Here is a 14,669-nt window from a genome sequence, read left to right on the forward strand (position 1 = left end):
ATAGTACTGTAGAAGGCTTAGAGTATAGATCAATTAAATTGAAGGAAAGAACGCATAATAAGCGTCTCGAGATTCGAAGCTACGACAAAGCGAAACAGTGACGAGAGAGAGAGAGCGAAGAGAAGGGAAAGATTAAGCAAGCGATGGGTGTGGAGAAGCAAGTCATCAGACCCGGCACCGGTCCCAAACCCGCTCCGGGCCAAACCGTCACCGTCCATTGCACCGGATTTGGTAACCTCTCTACCATCTCTCTTCATATCTTTGTAATTTCGATCCACATAAATCTGCTTAGCTATATTTGTATTTTATTTCTTGGTGGTTAAATGGATTTAATTAAGGTTTATGTTCTGAGATTACTGTGTTCGACATCACCCTTTCTGGGTCATAATCAATTTGTAATTTTGTTTGTTAGATATGATTAGTCTGCGAGATTATTTGTATTCTTGTCTGAAGATTCCAATAAACCGATCTCTTGTCTAGTTCTGTAGTTGTATGTTTAGTTAATAATCCAGATTCTATAATCAATTTTCTTATATGAGATTGAAACTTTCTATACACGCTTTAATCTTTAGTGAATTAATTGGTAATGGTTTTGTCTCTTTCAGGGAAAGGTGGTGATTTATCCCAGAAGTTCTGGAGGTACAGGATCCGCTCGCCATCACAGTCACACACACTCGCTTCTATATGGATATAATTTGTCTTTAAAAGTCTTGTTAATTTTTAAATTTTAACAAAAAAAAAAAAAAACTCTTGTTAATTTCTGTATTTCCCAAGCCTAATTGTGTTTTGGACTTTGGTTTATAATATAGTACAAAGGACGCTGGGCAAAAACCTTTCTCGTTCCAAATCGGTAAAGGTGCTGTGATCAAAGGTATATAAATTTCCTCTGTTCTATGGTTTGCTCATATGTATGGCGCCTCTAATTTTACTTTTTTTTCTGGAGAGTTAATGTGAAGGTATTTAATTGTTGATAAAATTTGCTCACAGGATGGGATGAAGGCGTTATTGGAATGCAAATTGGAGAGGTTGCTCGCTTGCGGGTATGTATTGTAGACTGCTCCTCTCATCGTGAAAGCATATTTGATTCTTACATCTTCGTGTTCCTCTTTCCCACGTTTTGCCATTTATGCTTCGTGATTTATGAGCTTCGTGTCTCTATTTTGAAAGAATTCTTGTCTCTAATGAGTAATGATAGTTACTTGGAGCTTGTTGTAGTAGAAACCATTCGTAAGTATCTGTGTGTGATACATGATCTTTTGGCTGTTTTTGACATCTTCAGCTTGTAACCTATCTGTTTCTGCAGTGCTCACCGGATTACGCATATGGCGCTGGTGGATTTCCGGCATGGGGAATCCAGCCAAACTCGGTTCTCGACTTTGAAATCGAAGTATTGAGCGTGCAGTGATGATCTCTCCAGCTCCAAAACTGTGAGAAAATTATTAATCTATAAACCACAAAACTTGAATGTTAAATTACCAAGTGGTAGTATCTTTATTGCTTCTGGGATCTTAATGAAACAAACTTTGTGATGTCACTTGTCAGTGCTTTTTTAAACTCTTTGGACAACGTTTTATCTAAATAAAAGACTCGTCTCTTGTTTTCAATCCGAATGTATGTTTTCTTGCAGTTATTATGATATTATTGTTGTGATATAGATTGCATTTTTCATAACTACAAGGTGTGGATGTTTGGGATGTTTTTATTTCAGATCAATCCAGTCTAAAACAACCCCAGTGATATTTTAAGTCCAATTCTAGCTGTGTAAGGATTATTCATCTAATGTAAATGTCTGTGTAGAATGCATAAAATCGAATCGATCCAATAAAAAACCATACTTTAGTTTCAAGTGCCCCAAGTGCCAATTATAAAGAAAAAAGAAAAAGGAATTATCTCAAACCAAATTAGATTTTGATTTGGGTATTAATACAAACCATGATGAAATTTGAATTCAACACTTGCTAACACAGTAATTACTATTCTTAAAATCAAATCAAGGAGAAAAAAAAGGCGAAACCTAAAAATTCTTGCAGACAAGATAGTGTAAGTTAAGAAAAGAAAGGAAGAAAAGAGAAATGTGAGAGAAGTCGTGCGGGTAATTAAGCACTTAAAATTCCCGTGCATTTCTTTAATCATCACTTTTCTTTTTCTTTTTCTTTTTCTTTTTTTCGTGTTCATTTTCATTCTTTCCTTTTCTTTTTCTTTTCACCCACATTCCCCAATTACATAAAAGACTTTATTGACAACAGTATTTAAAAATAAATGAGAAGTCTAAAGAGTATAAAATAAAATAAAACAAAAGCATCGAGCTAATTTTGGCGTTGTATAAGCTAGATGCTAAATTGTTAATCTTAAAATTAAATAAGAAACAAGTGGTTGGTTGGCTTTTATTCATTTCCGTCGCAATGGGTGTTTGAAAACACAACACGCACCTGAACAAAAGAATTAAGGATATAAAAGCTTAAGCACACTTTCACTAACTTAGCTTTCAACAAAATTAAAGAGAATGGACTTTTACTTTAACGAACAATCAACAAAGTCTAACCAAACAAAAGAAATTGATCAGCAAAATTATAAGTTTAATCATAAAGTATAACCCCGAAATTATGGACCGTGAGACTTTGTCATCATATATACCATAATTACGTATATACACGTTCGGCCCCCTTGTCCCATTTCTTTCAAGCAAAGCACCAATAATAATATTTTCCGGTTTAACCACAAAATTAGTTTCCAAGTAACATTTATTTTTCTTTATATAATCGAAATTCCAATTGTACAATTCAAAGTATGTAACATTTGCGTTCGTTGTTTTTTTTTAAAGAAAAGAGGTATAGTTCTAATAATCATACACAACTGTATTCAAAATTATGCTTAAAAATATGTATTTAAATTTAGATATTAATCACAATTAAAATTTATTTTTTATGAGATTTTTAATATAAAACCAAACCGAATCCGAACAACAAACTTGAAATAAAATTCAGTTTTAGTTTATTAAAATGAGGGGTGCTTTGGGAAAATATTCGATGGAGAAGGGACAAAAGCGTCATAAAACGTTTTTATAAAGTCTTGGCACCATTGATGCCACTTACTTCTTTAGAAACACACTTCTTACAAAAAAAAATTCTACGGAAAATACACATTATTGCTCGTTTCGTTGGTCACTTTCATCCCTCTTATCCCTTCGCTTTTCCATTGATTCAGCTAACAAAGAAGAGCTCTCATCGTCTTCTCTGGATCTGAGCAAAAGATTATTCCTCCGTTTCGTCATTCTAAGGTATCAAACTTGATATTTATCTCTACGTTGTTTATCATCTGTGTCACTGTTTTCTCTGCTTGTCTATCGGGAAATTTTGGTTAAAACGGTTTAAATCCTTGATGATTTGGGGGAATTAAGTCAGTAATCTGGCTCTGAACATTGTGGTTTGTGTATATTCTGAGTTGCAAACTTGCAATTGTAAACGAAGCATATTTCTTGTTGGAACAGTGAATCTACAACGTAAATTTTCTAGGTGTTTAGAGTTTTCTTTTGAACGCTTGTGATTCTCTGTCCTTTTGAACTATTGAGAATTCTGGATTTAGCTACATTTTTGGTGTTGATGGGATGTTTGCTTCGGTTTTGCACAGATACTAAATTCTCGAAAGTAGATTGAATACAAGCAGTGGATTTTAAAAATTACATAAGAGGAGAAAGAGAAGCAGCATGTGTTGGTTCACTACTTCTGTTGACGTATACCGCAAAGTTGTGCGCTTGAATCTGTATTGCCGTGTGATTCTGTAAATCTCTTCTTCCTTTTAACCAACATTCAACTCTTCTCTCTTATTCATCTTCCCTTCTTTATCAATATATTTTAAACCCTTTTTCCTCTAAATGGGATCTCAACATTTCTACGTGTTCCATTGTGAACAAAGAATCAGCTAGACCAAAAAGCTCCTTTCTGTTTTCTTCTTTCTTTCCCAAAAAAAAGCTTTCTTCTTTCGGTAGGTCTCTGTCTGCTTTTCACTCAATATTTCCTCAAAGTTATGGTGTGTCAATCACCTGGCAAGACAAGATTTCGAGCATTGAAGTACGAGACAGGAGACGCTAACAGACCAACAATTGTAGTGAGAGTTATTGCATGCTTTCAACCGATGGATAATTGCCAGGTCCGTAGCTCAAATAATGCTCTCATTCATCAGTCTCACAGCTAGTATTTATTGTCTTTGAACTATGTGGTTTTGCCATTTTATTGTGTTTCAGGCTGAGTACTTTAGACTGCTACTTAAACCAGTCACGTAGTTGGTTTGTGATTTTCCGCTGTATTTTTTCTTCGTTCGTTTGCCTCTTCTTTCTTTCACTACTTACTCGAAAAGGAAACAAGAAGTATTTGCATTCAACCGATTGAGCAACTTGACAATCGGTATGCCAACTCCATCATTAATCCCTTTCTAAAATGGTTAAATTTATCTTTCTTGAGCTGATTTGTGCCTTTTTTTTGGTCTTGCAGTGTTTGTACTCTTTATAGCTCCCTTGAGCTACACTACAAGAGCATGCCTCTTGATACCTGGCAACGGGATTTGCCTCTGGGCTTAAAGCCTCAAGCTTGCTTTGAGGATATAACAGCTCGGTCTATCCATCCTCAAATTCCTCTCCCTGAGGTTGGGAAACTATATGCAGCTGAGCCTCAGGCTCGCTGTTTGCAGCCACCACCATTCCAGTCTCTACTGCGCAGTCATGATAAGGAGTCTTGTGGAAAACGATTCTCGATGTCTGGCATCCGGTCTTGGTGCGCTGCTGCTACTACTCCACAAAGAGCATTAGAGTCTTCTCAGAAAAGACTTATGATATTCGATCAGTCAGGAAACCAGACTCGTCTATTACGGTGTCCATTTCCTCTACGGTTTCCATCTCCTGCAGTTGCGGAGCCAATGAAATTCTACGGTCTAGCGAAAGCTTTCAAGGAAGATTGTGAAGAGAATGATTTAAGTGGAAAAGAGTCGGAAATGCATGAAGACACTGAGGAGATCAATGCATTGCTGTATTCAGATGATGATGATGATGATGATGGTTGTGAGAGTGATGATGAAGTAATGAGCACTGGTCACTCTCCTTATCCAATTGAACAAGTTTGCAACAAAAGAGAAATGGAAGAAATTGATGGTCCCTGTAAAAGGCAGAAGCTACTGGATAAGGTAAAAAACATCAGCGACTCATCATCACTTGTGGGCACTAGGAGCTCCACAACGCTCAATGGATCGTCCTTTCTTATGGATAAAAAGCTCCCTGAATCAAAATGCTCGACCAAAGAAGACACTGGTTCTGGTCTGAGCAACGAGCAGTCGAAAAAAGACAAGATCCGTACAGCTTTGAAAATACTCGAGAGCGTAGTTCCGGGTGCCAAAGGAAACGAAGCTCTCTTACTTCTCGACGAAGCCATTGATTACCTAAAGTTACTGAAACGAGACTTAATCTCAAGAACCATTGCTAAACAAAAATCCCCCCACCACTCACTAGTCACAAGTCACCAACCTTGTTTGTAAAAGAGACAACATGGGGAACAAGAAATCTACTGACAGATAAGGCTTGAAGATTCTCACGAGTGAAAACGTGTGTGAAGTGGTTTTGGGTCCGTATCCTCTGCATCAGCTTTTTAGCTGTATATAGTGGACTACTTTAGGTATATATGCTTCTGCAATTTCAAAAAGTTAAAGAAGAAAAGAGGTCACTTTCTTCTTCTCTCTGTGCTTGGTGTGGAAAAAAAGCCAAAGTCGTCGTGGTCATTGATCGACAATGATTATCTTTTTTGGCTGAGTGTGGATGGTGAAATCAAAAGGCAATATTCAAAGTCTGATCTCAAACTCGCGTGGTCTATGAATCTCCCCTAAGGTAATAAAAAAATCTCTGACCCACACTCTCTTTTGTCCATATGATGACTAAGTGGGTCCAATTATTTTATGAATTGATGTCATGTTTGTCTAATTAATTTTAGTGTCTGTAATAATGCAAACCATTCCTTTGTCTTTTCCTTCCCCACTTGCTACTGGTTTTGTTTGTGTGTCTTTGCGTCTCTCTGTTCATTTTTCATGTTCTCTCAGTGTCATTGTATTGTCAAGGTGATTGGGTTTTTGTCGTTTGGGTTTTGTAATAAAACCATGATATATAATTATTGGGTCTTTGTCTGATTAATATTAGTTAGGGACACAAAAATCGAATCTTTATGTCACTTATTCCACATTAGAAATCAATCGGATTACAAATTAGGACCAAAGAAAAGCGTTTCTTTCTCCAAAGAATCAAATCAAGAACACACAAAGTTGCTCACTTGAATAAGTTTCTCAAGAAATCGAGTTCCTCCACCGTCGTGGTTTCCTCGTCGGTTGGTGATCAACACCAACTTGTTCTCCTCCGACCATACTATCTTGACTCTCCGGTCCAGTCATCTTAGTCAGTTTGCTTAACTTCTTCCAACCACTGGTCCAAGCCGAAGAAGAAGTGTTCTTCACTTTCCCGGTTTTCTCAAACTGTCTTTGCATCACTTCCATCTCATTCTGAAGCTCAACATACTTCGTTTTCACCGTCTCTAACTCGAATTTCAACGTGTTTATATCCTTCTTCGCCGCAGCCCACCCTTCCTATTTTTTTAATTACATAAAATTGTATAAGCAAAACGAAAAAAAAGAACTTGACATGTGCATGAATTTGACAAGCCTTCCTCTTACTTGCCTGAAACGATTGTGGTGTAGCTTCGATCAATGTCTTGCGATTAGGGATCATTGGTTGATACGCACCCATGGCTTCCCCGAGCGTGGTTGACTCCTTGAGTGACGTGTTGGCTAAGGCATTGCTGATCTTGACTTGCTCCGAGAAGAGCACTTGGACCACCACTCGCAATGGTAACCGCTCGTTCTGAGCCGCGTGCATACACGCGTCCATTGATAGCTTCTGACAATCCATCACTCTGCATAGCCGTTTCCTCTCGTGCTCCGACAATGTAGGATGCGCCTGTCCATCAAACCAAAACATGATCAAGCTGAATAATGTCTAAAATTAACCAATCACAGAGTTTTGTGCTGTATGTTGTTACCTTGAGATATGAATCGATTGCTCTGTATAGCCCATCGTCGCAGGTCCTTGCAGATTCCGGCAACGCCTCAGCCAAAACCTGAAACTTTGTCAATGGCAAGTTCCTATCTCTAGCCACCTCAGTGAGATAACTATCCACAAGCCTCGCCACCCTCATCTTCGCATTCTGATTACTGTTTCCGTTGTTGCTATTCGCTCTAGGGATTCCGGCGTCGGTGTACATAGACTGCGACGGCGACATTCTACTCGGACTCGACCCTTCCGTCTGCTCCTGAACGAGAAAATGCTCCAGCAGCCTCTGAACAAGATCAACATCGTACATTGTCTCCCCTTTGTTGTTGTAACCTGGAATCAGAAGATCCTGAAGAGTCGCTTGCTCGAATTGCATCCCGACTCGTTTCTCGAGCTCCGTGATCAGCGCCGGAGCTACTTTAAGCATGCTGGCTGCTCTGAGAAGACGGAGGAGGAAGCTACAGGAGACGGAATCTTTCTGTGGAGGGATGATGCTGATTAGGGACTCGACGATCATTCTTTGGTCTTTTGGGCTGATTCCGAGTCCGGCGATGCAAGCGGCGGAATCTTGATGTCCGTTGGTTTTTCCGGAGATGACCATGTGGAGACCGCCTTTCCAATCGGGACCGGAGCTTCCTCCGCTGCTGTTGCTTCCGCAGCTCACACTCATTTCGTCTCCTCCTAACCCTAATCCGATGGAGGACATTGCTGGTGCAACTCCTCCTTCTTTGATCAGACCCGGAAGCCATTTCCCGGCGTAATGCATGATTGCGGCTCCGAGAAGCTCAAATCTCATACCTTTCACCTGTTTCGAGCGCAAAAGTTGGAGGGTTTGAAATATGCATACAAAGTGTTTGCGGAAATGCTCGAGAGAAAAAAGTATAAACGTACCTTGATTGCAGTGATCACACGAACGAAGTGATCGATCCTCAAGATAGAGACATCTTCGAACCACCAATCCGGAGGAACAGGCTGGCTATTATTGTTTCTACTTGGGCTACAGTAGAAACTCGAGTCCTTGGATTCGTTCCATTTCGGACTAGAACTCGCGAAATTGTTATTGGTAGATGGAGATGGAGATTTCCCTGTGTAAGCCCATCTAATCCCTTTGGGATTACTACAAGCTTTCCAAGCAATAGATTCACTACACCTCCTCACAATCTGAAGATTCTCAGCCCATGGTGAGAGCTTCTCACAGCTCTTTAGGACCAAGATCGAGTCTCTCCATGAAGACAGAACAACGTAGCTGAGAAAAGCTTCTGTCTTGAAGATGAGATTCCCTTCCTCAAGATCCTCTGTCATCTCAAGATACTCAGCTGCGCAACGCAGACCTGATATGTTAGTTGCCGTGAGATCCACGGGAACTCCATAGCAGAATTTGGATGCCAGTTCAAACGCTTCTGGTCCTCCAGGTAGATCATCGAGAATAAGAATCGTCGGTTCAGGCTCTCGTGACTCGTAGATCAACCTGTTCATCTTTCCGCTACGTGACAACAGAGGATACTGAAGCAGAGACAAAATAAATCCATAAAGCTTATGAAGCTCCAACGTGATATAATATATTGACTCAAGAACATTCTTACCTTGTGCAGGTGAAAGTTCATGTCTCCGATTTTAACCAGAAGGTCGCTGGGGATATCCGTAGCAACAAACCTAATCAAAGAAAAGGTTTTTGATATGAAATCTTTAACTTCCATAACAAGGAAAGATGAGACTTTATAATGTTTTTTTTACTATATATATATAGTTTGGGGACATTACCAAGATTGGCCTCTGAGCTCAAACCCATCAGTCTTGACGCCGCCATGTTTGTTAGAACTTAGAACTCCATTACCATACTCTCTTCCTCCTCCTCCTCCTCCAACCCCGGAATCGCTCTCAGATTCCCACATCATTCACAAATAAATCCTCAGTTATGGAAGAAAGAAGTGGCCAAGAGAAGATTTTAGAGAAGAGACAGGATTGAAGTGGAAAGAGTGAATTGAAACAAACAGTTCCAAGAAAAGAGTGATTGATTAGTTTTGATTATAAAGATGAAAGAGAAAGAGAGAGAGAGAGAGAGAGAGAGAGATAGAAGAGATTATCCCCACATGGGATGCTTTGAGTGTTGGAGCTTTCTCTGAATTGTCTATTTTCTCAGAGAGATTTGCAAAACCAAAGTCTCATATATCTACAGCCTGTGAAGTAATGGGCTTAAACTCTCTGCTTCTCAATTATCAGATATATTTTCTAGTAGTTCCTTAACTTCTTTTTTTTGTTATATAAAGTTTGCCCATTCTTATCATATAATTCAAGATATTCTCTGTCTTTTTAGATTTTACACAACATTATTGAATTACTGACAGTTGTAATGTGTTTTTGAGTTAAGAATAGAAAACACAATTATATATTATATATATAAATAGGATTGGGTTCATAAAAAAACGGGGAGGGACAAGTTGGAGAGTGAGTGTCATTAACTATGACAAAGCCTAGTTCCTTCTTCTTTGCCTGTCTGTTTTTGATGATGTTGAATCATCTCTATGTACAATGCATTTAACTTTCTTTTTGTTTCTTTGCTTCATTTTCTTCTTTGAGGCTTCTAATGGGTCCATTTTCCTAATTTTCCATTCTCGATTTTGCATGAATCTCCTCTTACTTTCTCTCAAATTATTCCTCTTTCTTTCCTTACTAATATAAATGTTCCAGCAATACTTTGAATTGATAGAGTGATTAGTTCTACCAGTTAGAAAGACGTTGTTTCATTGTCACTGAATCTAGATCTAAATATATTATGACGCATAAAAACAGAAAAACAAAAAAAAAATAGAGAATTATTCCAACCTGGTTAGTTCTACTTCTACCAAGAAGAGAGACATTGTTTCAATCTCACTGAATGCGAATTGAGAAATACAGTTTCACACCATGCAGTCAAATCGTATGGTTTGTATTGTTCGAATTCTCGACACCAAAACAAAATACATATTACTTCATTATTAACATTTAACACTACGATGGTAATATTGTCTACATGATATTCATATAGATATTATTTCTTCAGAGTACAATGATGACATGAAAGTTATATACAAGTATTCACAGTAATATTTCAATGGTTGTTGAGTAGTGATGAGAGATAATTTGGAAGAGAAAGTTGGAGGAAAATTAAAAGAGAGCATTAAAAACAAAGGTTGTTCATTCATATATAAATGGAGATAGAGAAAGAAGAAGTGGTCCATAAGAATTTCATCTATAGATGTACATATACATAACACTCACACACACTGATTAATATATCAGTCTCAATCCTTCACTTAATTTGCGACTTTAAATACATACATAGATCGATGACTTTCTATCAAATTGTTAGACAACAAATTTTTCGTTAATTACATTTTGATAGTGTATCAATCAATGAAAACCTATATGGCTCAGTGGTTCAAGGGTCACCAATCAGATAGTACTAGAGAAACATATGAATGATGGTCTTATCGAAGAACCAATCACCACGTTATAATTATCACCTCCACATATCAAATGCTCATAACTATATAATGGCCACATATTGATTGGAGAGATGCAATATGTTCTCTCTTCTTTATAAAACAAACAAAGTAACAATGTGATCTTATAGATACACACACACACACATTCATTATTAATTGGCTTATAAATAAAATTTGCATTATTGATGATGGTGGTGGTGATAAAGGTTCCACATCGCCTACATATGGTAAAAGCCACGTGTAAAAATTGTCTGTTCCAATTAGACCGGACCTACTCATCCGACGACTGTCTTTTCGTTAGAGGGATGACAAAATCTAACGGTCAGGATCAATCTCAAGTCACCTCCCTTTCGGTTTTGTTTGGGCTCAGAAACCTAGTACATTCCTAATTTGAACTGGCCCAACAAGAAATAAAGAAAAAAACGAAACTTCTGAAGGATATGGAAGGTTTAACGGATTCAGAAGGGTAAATCGGTACTTAAAGGTCTTCTTTCTCATCGGAAACCAAACCAGAGTCCTTCCGTCTCTCTCTGTAGTATCCTCCCACTTTCAGAAATTGATGTGGCTTTTACGGTTATGCTTGCGAGATCAAAGCTTGCTCTAGATTTGAGCAGAAGATCACAGTATTTTCTGAGATTATCCTCTTACTGGAATCTCCAATCTGGATTTTGTAGCGGCGGAGATGATGCCGACTTACCGGGAAACGGTGGTTCCAATTCAGGCAACGAATGGGAGAAGCTTCTTAAACCATTCGATCTCGATTCGCTCAGAAACTCATTCCATAAGATCACTCCTTTTCAGCTCTGTAAGCTACTCGAGTTACCTCTCGATATACCTACATCAATGGAGTTGTTCTCATGGACGGGTTCTCAAAAGGGTTACCGTCACTCCTTCGATGTTTACCAAGTGCTTATATGTAAGCTCGGTGCGCACGGTGAGTTTAAGAAGATTGATAGACTGTTAATGCAGATGAAAGAAGAAGGAATCGGTTTTAGAGAATCCCTTTTCATTTCGATTATGAGAGATTACGGAAAAGCTGGACTTCCTGGACAAACTACGAGATTGATGTTGGAGATGAGAAACGTGTTTTCCTGTGAACCCACTTTTAAATCTTTCAATGTTGTCTTGGAGATTTTGGTCGCTGCTTATTGTCATAAAGTTGCAGTTAATGTGTTCTACGATATGCTTAGCAGAAGAATTTCTCCAACGCTTTTCACATTTGGAGTTGTGATGAAAGCTTTCTGTGCGGTTAACGAAATCGATTCAGCTCTGTCTCTACTCAGGGACATGACCAAACATGGCTGCGTCCCAAACTCAGTGATTTACCAGACTCTTATACATGCACTGTCAAAGTGTAGTAGAGTGAACGAAACGCTTCAACTTCTCGAGGAGATGCTTCTGATGGGTTGTATTCCTGATGCTGAGACGTTCAACGATGTTATCCTTGGTCTTTGTAAGTTTGATCGGATTAACGAAGCTGCGAAAATGGTGAACCGGATGCTTATCAGAGGGTTTGCTCCTGATGATATAACTTATGGCTATTTGATGAATGGACTATGTAAGATAGGCCGGGTTGATGCTGCAAAGGATCTTTTTAGCAGAATTCCGAAGCCGAATGTTGTGATCTTCAACACTCTTATTCACGGGTTTGTGACTCATGGAAGACTTGATGATGCCAAATCTGTTTTATCAGATATGGTAACGTCTCATGGTATCGTTCCTGATGTCTGCACGGTTAATTCGCTCATCGATGGATACTGGAAGAAGGGTCTTGTGGGTTTAGCGCTGGAAGTTTTCCGCGATATGAGGAAGAAAGGATGTAAGCCTAACGTCTACTCTTATACTATCTTATTTGATGGTTTCTGCAAATTAGGACTGATAGATGAAGCCTACAATGTTCTGAATAATATGTCTGCCGATGGATTGAAACTCAACACTGTTGGTTTTAACTGTTTGATATCGGCTTCATTCAAGGCCAATCGAATCCCCGAGGCCATCGATATTTTCAGAGAGATGCCGAGAAAAGGCTGTAAACCCGATGTGTTTACATTCAATTCGATGATATCCGGACTCTGTGAGGTTGACAACATTGAGCATGCCTTGTGGTTACATAGAGACATGATATCTGAAGGTGTTGTGGCCAACACTGTTACTTACAACACGCTGATCAACGCGTTTCTCAGGAGAGGCGAAATCAAAGAAGCTCTTAAACTAGTCAATGAGATGGTTTTCCAGGGATCCCCGCTTGACGAGATAACCTACAATGGTCTGATAAAAGGGTTGTGCAATGCCGGGGAGGTCGATAAAGCGAGAAGTTTGTTCGAAAATATGCTAAGAGATGGGCTTGTACCGAGCAGTATCTCCTGCAACATACTTATAAACGGGCTCTGCAGAAACGGAATGGTGGAAGAAGCCGTTGAGTTTCAGACAGAGATGGTTCATAGAGGATCCACACCGGACATTGTGACATTTAACACTCTGATAAATGGTCTGTGCAGGGCTGGTAGGATCGGAGATGGTTTGGCAATGTTTAATAAACTTCAGGCTGAAGGAATATCGCCTGATACGGTGACGTATAACACTTTGATGAGTTGGTTGTGCAAAACAGGTTTTGTTGATGATGCTTGCTGTCTTCTGGATGAAGGTATTGAAGAAGGTTTTGTTCCAAATGTCAGAACTTGGTCCACTTTGTTGAGGAGTCTTGTTTCTCAAGAAAAACTAGATAGACAAAGATTTTATGAAGCAGTTCTCTGAAAATGATAAGAGAAGTTTGTTTCGTTAATGTTCACTGTGAATGTGTAATATTATCCTCATTTGTGGGCGAAATTATGATTTGTCTTCTTCATAAATTCAGACACCTCAATTATTCACATTAAAACGCCCATTGGGCTTACTAGTGAGAGGCCATTGTTATTACTCTCCTCCATTTTCTCATCGGGCTATTTTAATTTGCTTACTACTATAATAAAATACAGTATGCGAATATGCAAAAAAAAATCATTATGACAATTAATTAGTCATGATCTTAATTTTCGTGAACTAAATTATTCCTTTTGTTTTTGATTATTGCTTGTATTACAATTTTACAGATCATTATTTTTACACTTTTACAACACCTTTAGTCATGTTTTATTCAGACCAAAAAAACAGGTAATCAACTCATGTATTACACAATTTTACAGATCATGATTTTCTCACACTTTTATAACACTTTTAGACATGTTTTGTTCAGACCAAAAAACAGGTAATTAATTTGGAGACGTTAAGCGATACTGTCTTGGATACATGAAAATAACATATTTGAATTTGATAAACTCATTAATATGGATGGATAAAAACGCTCATATGATCAACAAATAGGAGAAACAAATAGGAGAAACAAATAGTAGTATTCTGAAATTTAAAAAAGAAAAAAAGAATCATCTCTCTGCAAAAGCTCATATATATGTCTTAAATAAAATGAATAATTAAAAACTACTTCCTCTGAAAATCTTCATTCCTCGAACCTACAGAGCAAAGACGGCAGCGGTTAACACAACCGCAACGGATCCAAAGACGGAGTAGCTGTTCGAAACGGCACCGCTTAGCGCAGGACCGGGAGCTTCAGACGGAGAGTTGGAGATCGAAGACGGAGTAACAGCCGGCGAATCTGAAGGAGAATCTGCTAGAGGCGGCGAAGGAGGAGAGGAAGACGATTCAGGAGTCAATGCGGTTTCAGGGGAAGGAGAAATCGCCGGTGCAGGAGTCATCTTTTTAGGTGAAGGCGCCGGTGAGAGCCGCCTTCCTCCGCCGCTAGATGGAGCTGGAGCCGGAGATTGAGCCACCGCGGAAGAAATCAGAAGAGCGGCGAGAAGAAGAAACCCTAAAGATTTCGAGAAAGCCATTGTAAGAGAGATAGAAAGAGAGATTCGAATTTAGCTGTTTTGGGAAATTGTTGTGTATTTTTTTTTTGGTATGTGTTTGAGTGTTTTTGCTTAATCGCTATGTTGTCTTCGAACTCGGAGAAGAGTCCTTTATATAGAGAAAAAGTGGGGTACACTGTTTTGAGGTGTAAAGTCAGTCTTCACCGTTGATATGAAAGAATTAGAACCGGCTTTAATCTAGCGGTT

At 38.7% G+C, this 14,669-nt stretch overlaps 5 protein-coding genes across 6 annotated transcripts; 3 read left to right on the forward strand and 2 right to left on the reverse strand.

Annotated features, from left to right (window-relative positions):
* Positions 1-48: 48 nt before the first annotated feature.
* Positions 49-1,652, forward strand: LOC18011527 (peptidyl-prolyl cis-trans isomerase FKBP12). The gene is made up of 5 exons (XM_006394101.2): positions 49-231; positions 606-639; positions 810-871; positions 988-1,040; positions 1,304-1,652. The coding sequence occupies exons 1-5, from the start codon at positions 144-146 to the stop codon at positions 1,403-1,405; spliced, it is 339 nt and encodes a 112-aa protein (XP_006394163.1). The 5' UTR covers positions 49-143; the 3' UTR covers positions 1,406-1,652.
* Positions 1,653-3,090: 1,438 nt separating this feature from the next.
* LOC18012870 (transcription factor SAC51) lies at positions 3,091-6,143 on the forward strand. Its single transcript, XM_024151718.1, has 4 exons — positions 3,091-3,277; positions 3,628-4,146; positions 4,241-4,400; positions 4,488-6,143. Exon 4 carries the CDS (start codon positions 4,531-4,533, stop codon positions 5,518-5,520), a length of 990 nt encoding a protein of 329 aa, XP_024007486.1. The 5' UTR covers positions 3,091-3,277; positions 3,628-4,146; positions 4,241-4,400; positions 4,488-4,530; the 3' UTR covers positions 5,521-6,143.
* Positions 6,144-6,194: 51 nt separating this feature from the next.
* LOC18012942 (root phototropism protein 3) lies at positions 6,195-9,166 on the reverse strand. 2 transcript variants are annotated; one of them, XM_006394103.2, is made up of 6 exons: positions 8,837-9,165; positions 8,659-8,728; positions 7,967-8,578; positions 7,065-7,880; positions 6,704-6,982; positions 6,195-6,612 (listed from the first exon to the last, which is right to left on the reverse strand). In XM_006394103.2, the coding sequence occupies exons 1-6, from the start codon at positions 8,968-8,970 to the stop codon at positions 6,316-6,318; spliced, it is 2,208 nt and encodes a 735-aa protein (XP_006394165.1). In that variant the 5' UTR covers positions 8,971-9,165; the 3' UTR covers positions 6,195-6,315. The 2 variants fall into 2 exon arrangements, with proteins under 2 accessions (XP_006394165.1, XP_024007485.1); XM_024151717.1 differs by having other exon boundaries at positions 6,208-6,612; positions 6,700-6,982; positions 8,837-9,166.
* A 1,883-nt stretch (positions 9,167-11,049) lies between these two features.
* On the forward strand, positions 11,050-13,430 carry LOC18011592 (pentatricopeptide repeat-containing protein At5g64320, mitochondrial). The gene has a single exon (XM_006394105.2). It carries the CDS (start codon positions 11,137-11,139, stop codon positions 13,312-13,314), a length of 2,178 nt encoding a protein of 725 aa, XP_006394167.2. The 5' UTR covers positions 11,050-11,136; the 3' UTR covers positions 13,315-13,430.
* A 427-nt stretch (positions 13,431-13,857) lies between these two features.
* LOC18011593 (classical arabinogalactan protein 1) lies at positions 13,858-14,542 on the reverse strand. The gene has a single exon (XM_006394106.2). It carries the CDS (start codon positions 14,442-14,444, stop codon positions 14,067-14,069), a length of 378 nt encoding a protein of 125 aa, XP_006394168.1. The 5' UTR covers positions 14,445-14,542; the 3' UTR covers positions 13,858-14,066.
* Between the last annotated feature and the right edge of the window lie 127 nt (positions 14,543-14,669).

Source organism: Eutrema salsugineum, unplaced genomic scaffold, assembly GCF_000478725.1.
Source record: "Eutrema salsugineum unplaced genomic scaffold, Eutsalg1_0 scaffold_6, whole genome shotgun sequence".
In the NCBI taxonomy this organism is placed as follows: Eukaryota; Viridiplantae; Streptophyta; class Magnoliopsida; order Brassicales; family Brassicaceae; genus Eutrema; species Eutrema salsugineum.

Bases quoted from the DNA above. Each gene is read 5' to 3' on its own strand.
- LOC18011527 (XM_006394101.2), top strand. From the start codon at position 144: ATGGGTGTGGAGAAGCAAGTCATCAGACCCGGCACCGGTCCCAAACCC. The intron at 640-809 runs GTACAGGATCCG...TTTATAATATAG, and splicing joins TTATCCCAGAAGTTCTGGAG to TACAAAGGACGCTGGGCAAA. The intron at 1,041-1,303 runs GTATGTATTGTA...CTGTTTCTGCAG, and splicing joins GAGAGGTTGCTCGCTTGCGG to TGCTCACCGGATTACGCATA.
- LOC18012870 (XM_024151718.1), top strand. From the start codon at position 4,531: ATGCCTCTTGATACCTGGCAACGGGATTTGCCTCTGGGCTTAAAGCCT.
- LOC18012942 (XM_006394103.2), bottom strand. From the start codon at position 8,970: ATGATGTGGGAATCTGAGAGCGATTCCGGGGTTGGAGGAGGAGGAGGA. The intron at 7,881-7,966 runs GTACGTTTATAC...CGCTCGAAACAG, and splicing joins GTGTGATCACTGCAATCAAG to GTGAAAGGTATGAGATTTGA. The intron at 6,983-7,064 runs GTAACAACATAC...TTTGATGGACAG, and splicing joins CAATCGATTCATATCTCAAG to GCGCATCCTACATTGTCGGA.
- LOC18011592 (XM_006394105.2), top strand. From the start codon at position 11,137: ATGCTTGCGAGATCAAAGCTTGCTCTAGATTTGAGCAGAAGATCACAG.
- LOC18011593 (XM_006394106.2), bottom strand. From the start codon at position 14,444: ATGGCTTTCTCGAAATCTTTAGGGTTTCTTCTTCTCGCCGCTCTTCTG.